The 9,429-nt window shown below is 46.5% G+C and overlaps 1 protein-coding gene across 1 annotated transcript in view; it reads left to right on the plus strand.

The window, feature by feature from the left end:
• The window catches only part of ALPK1 (alpha kinase 1), a gene marked incomplete at its 5' end in the record, with an annotated part of 30,407 nt that extends 21,593 nt beyond the window's left edge, over window positions 1-8,814 (plus strand). The window contains 6 exons of the mRNA XM_082315102.1: window positions 309-413; window positions 842-2,882; window positions 3,625-3,778; window positions 4,854-5,016; window positions 7,648-7,834; window positions 8,424-8,814. Coding sequence (XP_082171228.1) covers window positions 309-413; window positions 842-2,882; window positions 3,625-3,778; window positions 4,854-5,016; window positions 7,648-7,834; window positions 8,424-8,620 — 2,847 coding nt within the window. The 3' untranslated portion in view covers window positions 8,621-8,814. The remainder of the gene's footprint in view (window positions 1-308; window positions 414-841; window positions 2,883-3,624; window positions 3,779-4,853; window positions 5,017-7,647; window positions 7,835-8,423) is intronic.
• Window positions 8,815-9,429: the final 615 nt, after the last annotated feature.

Raw genomic sequence — 9,429 nt, forward strand, 5'->3', positions numbered from 1 at the left:
AGTATTTATAGAATATGTGTGTCTGTGTAATATACAGAATATTTTTAGGGTCAAAAAATGACACATCGATGGTAAACCTGAGCAAAAAGGCTCCTGCAGAAACAGACCCGGCTGTTGTTTAAGATATGATGTTGCGCTGTATCAAGACTCAAAGGTCTCAGAGAGCTCAGGGAATCTACAACAGACAAGAACCAAATCCCAAGCTGCCTTGCTTCAATCTAACAGGGTTGCTTCCCAGATAGACTCGTCTCTTAGAAAGGAAGCCTTTGAGATGAGGTTTTTCCCTCTTGTGTTTCTCATTTCACTAGAGCCTTCTCCGGGAGTTCAGTCATCGCTTATTATCAGCAGCTGAGGCCTGCAAACTAGCGGCAGCCTATAGCCAGTACACCCCGCTGTTTGTCCTCACAGCCGTGGTAAGTATTAGTCTTCATTCTGGAAGTGTTATTTGTATAAGAGAAGAGTCCAAGCTATTAAATTTGGCTCTAATCCGGCTTTCAAACATTGCATCATACAGGGTATTGTGTCTGTGTCGTGGGTATGATGCTATATGTTGCTCTGAACTCCAATCAGAAGCTAAACAGATGGGCGGAAAGCGGTATCTGTCCACAGAGTGAGGACGGGTTTTCATGCCCATCTGGGAATGCTGCTTCGCCTGTAACTACAGCTGTATTTCAAAAGAAAAAGAAGATTATTTCCTCCAGAAAACACAGCGGCAGGTGGTTAGAGCCGACATTTGCTTCAAATTGTATAAGGGGGAGAAACATATTTTTTCCTCCTTTTATTTATCGCTGAGAGAAGTCCAGGTTTTTAATTCCGTCATTCCTCTTTCATCCCCTCCCAGAACATCCGTGGTGTGTGTTTGCTGTCCTATAGTCACTCCAAGGACTGTCCCCCAGAAAAGAGAAAGTTCTACTTGTCCGAAGCCAAAGAATCCTTTGAGATTGGCCTCCTCACCAAGAACGACAAGAGTCCCATCACCAGCAAGCAGGAGCTCCACAGTTTTATTAAAGCGGCTTTCTGCCTCGCAGCGGTGCATCGATGGCTCTATGGGGAGAGTGAGAAGCTGCGTGAGGTGAGTCAGCTGTGTAGAGAAGCCATGGGAAAACTGCATTCCTACAGCACTTCATGTACGGAAGAGGAAGAGAAAGGAATGCTTGCCAAGGAGATCATGTCTCTGATCACATCCGTGAAGAAGCGCCTGCAGGTGGAAAGCTTCCCTAATTCTGATGCCAGGTCTTACGTTCCAGACAGTTATAAAGGCACAGTGGAAAAACCTATCCTGCAAGGGGAAGTCAACTTTGAGAAAATCCTTGCCATGCATTCTCAGCATCATCTCTCAGTGTGTGAAGTGTTTGAAAATACTTGCAGGATTCATAAAACCGCATCAGGAGGGACCCAAGCGGGAGCTTGTGTCACAGCCTTAAGAACAGAAACCAAAACCATAGACACTGTGTGTACTACTGAAGAAACAGCGCACCAGAGGAAAGGCACTGTGAAAATGCTGAATTCCCCAACAGCAGGAAGCAGCTCCGAGAGACTCAGTGGCCAAAGAAATAAATACATCGGTTCTAATGTGATGAAAATTTCCTTCGATGAAGAGATTCAGGCATTAGAAACAGAAATAAATGATGAAAACAGTGTTTTCAGCAGATGGCAAAACAGGAGTCAAACCACTACTTCAGAGAGCTCTTGGTGCAAGCTGTCAAAATCGAGTTACTCCTCCAGCTGGGAGGAACTAAACTGTAACGGCAGCAAAGAGTCTCCCAGGGAGGGGCAGCAGCAGGAAAAGGGCTCAGCGGAGGAGCAGTGTTGCACCACAGAAACTGATGAAAACCATCAAGCTGCATGCTTGCGCTCATCACCTCCCAGAGCCTGGCAGCGTTCTCCTCGAGAGCCTCTGTGTAGCTGTTGGGGATCTCCTCAGCCTTCCTTAGAGGTAGACAGGCCCCTCGCCGGGAGGCTGGTGGAGAAGGCGTCTCTTCGTGGAGAAGAGCTGCGGGAGGGAAGACACCGTGCGAAGAGCTCTTCGGAAAAGAAAGCAGGGGAGGTGAACAACGCGGTTCCTTCCCTCTCCGCTCCTTGCTCTGTTCCTACGAGGCCGGAGGAAGAGGAGGAGAAAGCCTCCTCCCGGGCGGAGCTAGGCCGCAGGACGAAGGACAGCGGCAGGGACGGCAGAGGTGCCCCCGCCTCCCAGCCCAGGAGCCCGTTTGTGGGAGTCCCCCCAGAAGGAGAAACTGTAGATAGCACAGAGGATCCCTCGTTCGACGCGCGTCCCCCCACAAATGGGGGTGCTTCTGTACTGTCGACGAGCATCGAGCCGAAAACGGCCAGCGACTCCTCCGTGCGTGACTGGCTGAGGAAATCTGCCGTGGTGGGAATCGTATCTCTCAAAGTGCCCGAAGTTGACACCCAAGCAGAAACGGTAGATGACACTGAATTTGATTTCATCAGTATCGGAGACTTAGTAAACAATTATCCTACGGCGGCTGTTCCAGAGCATCAGTCAATTCCCAGTGCGCCAACAGCTTTGCCCTCGGGGGGAAAGATATCCGTAGCTGATCACTTCGACTGTGCCACTACTGAAGAAGATGAACAACAGTCTCAGGACATGGTGAGCAGCAAGAGACAATCCAGTTCATCTCTGAGTTCGTGCTACAGATCAGCACAGATGCCCAAGAGTTCCCCTGAAAGTCCATTTCTGAACCCAAGGGGAAGTGGTTTTATCTTCATGCCTGGGAGAACGAAGGAAGAAATCCTTGACGCTCGATTTCTGAGGGACGACGATTACATGCAGCTTTTGGCGGGGGTAGAACATAATTGGCTTGTCCGGAGACTGAAGCCTACTGGAATTTTTGAGTCTAGACAGCTTCGTAAAGCGTACTGTAAGTTTCCACACAGTGATGGGCATTTTCACGCAGGTGCTCCCACAGAGAACAGTCTTGGCTCAGGCTTTTTAACACAATGTTTTAGTCGTCCTTTATTAGGACTTAATTTTTCATTGTTTTATGAGGTTTTGTTTAAGACTTTTAGCAATGGCAGAACACAACCTTGAACCATTTTCTCCTATCCCTCCTTACGCATTTGCACATCGGTCGCAGCTTCATGGAAACGGGCTCCATCTCCGTGCCCGCTCAGTCCCTTCATGCCAGAGGTAACTTAGGCTGCTTGAACTCCCTGTGCCAGTTCATCAAGCCCTTTCTACCCCATTACTTGAGTCTCTGGTTTTGTTGCCCATTTAGATTCCACATTTCATCCCTGCAAACTGTGTATTTAAGATAATGATTATTAAGTTAATCATAAAGAACAGCTATACCTTAATATGCAGACACACAGCTAGGAGCAACACCACTGTAGGCTGCCTCATTGAGCTCATTAAGTAAAAGCCACTTCGGGCTCATCCCATCTTGCATGTCTCAAGCCCGTTTAGCAATTTTTTGTCCTTAGTGTAAAATATCCAACTCTGCACCTAGGTACCTCTTAGCGTATATTTTATAGCCCTGTGCTTTGCTTTCAGAGGAGCCTGGATATCTTCTCTCCCGGGTGCTGGTTATTTCAACCCTCAGCACAGGCTTAGAGCAGTCCTGTGGAATTGTCCGTTCTACTCATAGTGGTTTCTTTTTGTAGCTGCTCTTCTTTTAAAATACTCGAAGAAATCAGGCCTCTGGACAGGCCAAGAGACGGCTGTATTCATTGGGGACTACCTGAACGTGGCAAAGGAAGGCAAACAGAGACGTGCATTTTGGATACACTTCCTGCACCAAGAAGAAAGCCTGGGAAGGTAATGACCAAACCAGTTTCTGAAAGAAAATGTTTATCAATGCTACTTTTGTGTAAATATGAATGAAAACCGTCTGGTAACATTAGTCTTACACCTGTGATTCAGCTAGTCCAGTGCCTTGTTAGACAGTAGCTTTTATCAAGTGTTTTCAGAAGACGGTACAATTTTTTACTTGGGCAACTACAGAAATGATAGTCACAGTGGGAGAAGATAGTTTCTTTGGTCTGTTTCAACCTAGTTTACATTTGGTTAGATTTTGACTGATTTTCTGTAGCAAGAATGTTTTATGGCTTCCCCAAATCTCTTGGGCATTTTGGCAGTCTTTCCCATCGCTCCGTGTAACTCTCTACTTTTTAATTTCTGGGAAGAAAAAGCTACTTCACTGTTGTCTTCCAACAGCCCCGTTAGTGTTCATTTGTTCATGACAGCTCTTAGCCCTGACTTCGCTTGTGTCTGTGCCGGGACAATCTCATGGGAGCTTACATGTTGCTTCCTTTTTATTTGACCTCCATCTTTGCATTAGAGAATTAGCAATATAGATAGATACAGATATAGATATATCTCACAATACCTATAGGCAGAAAGGTGTTTCAGTTGCTTTTCTTTAATTTTAACAGCAGGTTTATGCAATGGATACCTCTGCTCGGAAAGCAGGGTTAAAATCGCCTATTTGCTTCCCAACGGCCTCTGCACCAGGAGAGCTCTGCTAACTGCTAATTGCAGATTTTGGATTGTTATTATAAGTAGCTTATGAATTATTATGGGTTAAGAACAGTATTTTAAGTACCTCTGAGTACCTCAGAGTCAAGAAGAGTTGACTTAAAACATTCTGGTGTTATGAAACCCCCATCCTAGGATTTGATTGATGACTACAGCATTTTATGCCTGTAAGAGCTATAAAAGAAGAAAACCCACGACTTTAATCACTGCCGTTTTAAATGCATCACCAACAGCTGGCTTGGCTTCTGAACAGCCAAGCTCTGCTTTGTAGTGATGTTTCTTTATGATGAGTAGGGCTTCCCAGGTGCAGTCTGCTGCAAATCTGGCTACACCAAGCACTTCTCTTTTTGTTTAGGTATGTTGGGAAAGAATATAAAGAAGAAAAAGGACTTCTTCATCATTTCAGTGACGTGGAACGGCAAATGACTGCCCAGTACTACGTGACGGAATTCAACAAAAGGCTGTACGAGCAAAAGGTCCCTACCCAAATCTTCTATATCCCATCTGCAGTACTCCTGGTAAGAACTGTCTTCTGAGCAGTACCAAGGAATTGATGGGAAGAGCGTCTTAAATCAATTTTGACTTTAAAATACTAGCAGTTAAGCCACCTCTAGATGACACGCTGTCATTCATGTGATCTTACCTGGTAGCTGCATTTGCTCATTTCAGGACAGGAGACACCCGCAGAGCTACAAGTTCACGGGTGAACTGGCAGAAAAGATGCCATGTCCTTTCAGAAGTCAGAAACTCACTTGTAAACGAAGCCCAGGAGTTACCCAGCCTTTTAGATCACCTAGCAGTACCTGCACGTCTGTTTTCAGGGATAGTTATGGAATCTGAACAGCGAAGTGACCCGTTTTGAGCACCACAAAAATGTCTAAACCTCACTAGAACCCAGCAAGCGAGGTTCTTGCAGACAAGTTGATTTGCTGCAGGACAACTTTGAGGCCTTTTCTGCCTGATGCTGAATTTCAGGAACACAGGACTGCAAAGGACCGACTTGTGACTTGTCACGTCCGGTGCCCTGATATCGCAGGCAACAACACTGCATAATCCCTTTTTATACTCATTAAGCCCTATCTTAAAAGCAGCCGTGTTGTGTTTTGTATTTTAAACTTAATTGCTTCCAATAAGAAATTGTTTTAGAGCTGCTCTCTTGATGCCTGGAAAATTTCTCCTGTTTTCTAACCTAAAATTAGTCAATTAATATTTATTGTCTGTCTTGTAACTTCACTGAGGCCTGGATTTAAGGAAGGAGCAGCCATAACATCCCCTCACAGCCTCTGTTGTCTAGGCTAGGGAAGCCAAGCTCGTTTTAGCGTCACCTCACGATACAGGTCTCTGTTCCCCTGCTCATCCATGAAGCCCTGAGCCTGTTCTACTTCGAATTCACAATCCTTAAATACTGATGATCAGAATTGTACCGCGTTCCCCTGAGACCCCCCCCATGCCTTTTGCAGAGGCAATAGGAATCCTTACCCTCAGTGAGACCTGCGTTTTTCATGGCCATATCACACTGGCAGCTCAGTCATCCTTCAAATGGCTGTCACAAAAAGCTCTTTTCCTCAATAACAGCCCCTTAGCATAGAATAGGACACCTTTAAACCGCGGACACCTTTAAACCGCAGACACCTTTAAATCACAGTTCAGTTAACTCGTTGACGCAACCTCACCGCTGATCCAATGCTCTACAGCCTGCTCCTTTTCCGCTTGTACCCGCCGGCACGGCCAGCATCTCTCCACCTGTGTGGGCTGTACTCAGTCAGGAGAAGGAAACGCCTGTTGCCTTCCCTGCAGCTGAGGGTACGTGGACGGGTGGAAGAAAGGCTGGTGGAATTGGCAGGGCCCTGAGCTTCAGCGAGGCCACGGATCCATCAGCCACCTCTCACCGAGGAGCATTTCTGTGCCTCCATCCCGGTGGGCCAGCCTCAGAGACGGGCTGCTGAGAGCCACAGGAACGCAGTGGCTGCGAGCTGGCTGGGATGTGGAGTTATCTGAGAGAGCCTGGGAGGAAGGGGCAGGAAAGTCACGCAAAATACTCTCTCTCTTGAGTGCGTTGAAAAAACAAGGAGCTTGAAGCTAAAAGTTTCAAGAAAAAGCCCTTTGGGGTTAGTCTCTTCAAACAACAAAACCCAGCTGCTAAAATACCCAGCGCTCAACCAAAGCAACAGCCACTTTTGATCGTGGGAGATGCTTGTTTGCCCACTCCCTTCTGAACACGTGGAGTTTGAGGAGGCAGCATTAGACATGCCCTCAAGTCTTAACATGCGGGTCATGCTGGCCTTGTGTGGTTCAGGTAACTGTAGCCAGGACAGCTCTTGCTTCTGCCCTCTTTCTTCCGCACGATGGTTGTGAGGACAGCGTGCAGAGCTGCGAGACAGATGGCCTTGCTGTGCCAGCACCCAGCCTGACCGTTAGAGGCGGGAGCCGCATCTGGGTGACCTGGCACAGAGGTTACAGCTGACATCCAGCCCCCAGCGGGAAAGGAAAGGATCTTTTCTTCACTCTTACGCTTAACCTTCCATTCGACTTGTGTTTCAAATACAGAGAGCTACCCTCCACAGTACAGCGCTGAACTCGCTCTTTCATTATGAGTAGGTATATGATCGCATGCTACGCATATTACTGTTTCTGTTAGCCATTCTGGCCCTAGGGCTGGCTCTATGCCACTTGCTAATAAGGCCTAATGAGAGTCTGGCATCAGTACTTACAAGTCTCTGAACATAGAAATGACTTAAAAAAAAACAACCCAAAACCCTCCCACTGGTTATTTACACACTGAAGAAGGACCAGGTGCAGGTTTACCCAAATCCTTTCAGCTTTCTAGCTTATTCTTTAGACATAGTCTCCTGAAAGAAGTTTCCTATTTGCTGGACCAACTAGATATTTCTAGAATTTGTTGCTCGCAGAGTTTGCCCTGTCAGGCTGACTTTGTGTTGGATCTTGGACCGCCCGTTGTAGTTAAATGTGAGCTCCTCATCTCAACAGCCTGTGTCTTGAATCAGCAGTGGGTTGACATGAAGACTCCTTCCATCCACCTTACGATGGAAAGTTCTAGGAGGAAAAAACAAGACTTCAGTTAGAGGAGCTTTAGCATCCTTGTTTTCACATCTCTGCTTGCATGACTGTCATTTACACTCTCTTTTCAGATACTGGAAGACAGAACTATAAAAGGATGTGTGAGCGTGGAGCCCTACATCCTGGGGGAGTTTGTGAAGCTGTCCAATAACACGAAGGTAGTAAAGAATGAGTACAAAGCCACGGAGTACGGTCTGGCCTACGGTCATTTCTCCTACGAGTTCTCCAAAGGAACAGACGTCGTCGTTGATCTGCAAGGTTTGTATTACAGTGCACTTCATTTCTTGCGTGTCCTCTCGTGTTGCAGAATATGCTAGATAAAGGATGTAAAGTGAGGGAGGCATGTGCAGGTGTGTTTCGGCCTCGAGCAGCGCTCCTCTTCTCCACTGCATCGCAGCAAGAGCATGTAAGCCGCGTGCTCCCTGGTGTGCCACAGCTTCATGCCACGGAGTGAGCTGCATCCGATTAGACTAAAGCCAGTCTGCAAGGATGTGTCTTGTGGAACCATCTAAAGCAGAACCACTAAAAGAGGCAGCGGCTTTTGTCACGCTGCTTCTTTCCTAAAATTGGCAAGCCCAAAAAAAGGTCCCCTGTTCAGCTCTTGGGTTAAGAGCCCAGGATAAAACCTTTCAGACTCAACCTTTAGCACACAGGTATCTTTGGGATAGTCGTTTCGTTAAATATTCATGATGTACCTCTTAGGGTTCTGCTTTTGCTGACGTAGCTGCACACTGGGTATCGCTGAAGTGACGTTAACAGAGCGTGGGCTGTGCCGAGCAGACAGTCCTGCGTACGATAATGCAAAGGCTGCGATGTTCGATACCAAGATGTATGCTTTCTTCCACAGGCTGGGTGACAGGTAACGGGAAAGGCCTCATCTACCTCACAGACCCCCAGATTCATTCTCTTAATAGCAAAGATGTTTCACGCTCCAACTTCGGGAAGAAAGGGATCTATTACTTCTTTAATAATCAACACGTGGAGTGCAATGAAATCTGTCGCTGCCTCGCTTTAACAAGACCCTCAGTAGAGCTGCCAAAGTAGACTCGCACAAGACAGTCACACAAAGAATGTCCCATAAGCTGGGCAGTATTTTATCCTACGCACCTTCAGGAGCATATTTGTGAGAACAGAGCCACTGAGACGCTACCCGCTTGAGTCAGGTCAGTCATTACCTGCAAGTTCTGGTCTTTGCATCCGGGCTGGTAATACCACCTTCCCCTCCTGTGTACCATTTGAAGCTCATGTCGTTATAGCCATTTGTAAGAATTAACAGAAAAACATAAGAAGAGTAAGAAAACGGCCTCCCAAATTCAGCTAGGGGTGTACTACAAGACTGTATAAACTTCTAATCCCTTCAGACCCGGTAGGGGCAATAGGCACCATCTGCTCCTTGGAAATGGAATATGAGATGGAGTGAGACAGCAGCAGAGAGTTGTATTTCAACCATCTGTAAAATTTTCTAAAACTTGTATAAACGCTTCAGGGAGCACATGGTAATGTTTTGGGTTGCTTCAAACAAAGTTTCTTTCGGAGGGGTGTGTGTGTGTATGTGCATATGTGACCACACAACATCTAAACAGGTGGAAATATGGTTTTAACTGTAACAGCCAAGAAAACTCTGCTGCTCTGCAAAGGAAAAATAGTGTTCTTGAACCAAGAGATGCTTTACATTGAATAATTTAGGACTGCTACATTTAACAAACTCTCAGAAGACTTCCCCAAGAGAAGAACAGCTCTCACTTAAGGACAGCACATCTCTTCTGGCTGTAATGAAACCGTGTGAGCACCGCGGATTTTGTTTGTGGTTGTTATCGAGCATACTCAGACAGCCCCTGATTTTTAACACCAGG

Source organism: Platalea leucorodia (genome assembly GCF_965183815.1).
Source record: "Platalea leucorodia genome assembly, chromosome: 6".
NCBI classification, from domain to species: domain Eukaryota; kingdom Metazoa; phylum Chordata; class Aves; order Pelecaniformes; family Threskiornithidae; genus Platalea; species Platalea leucorodia.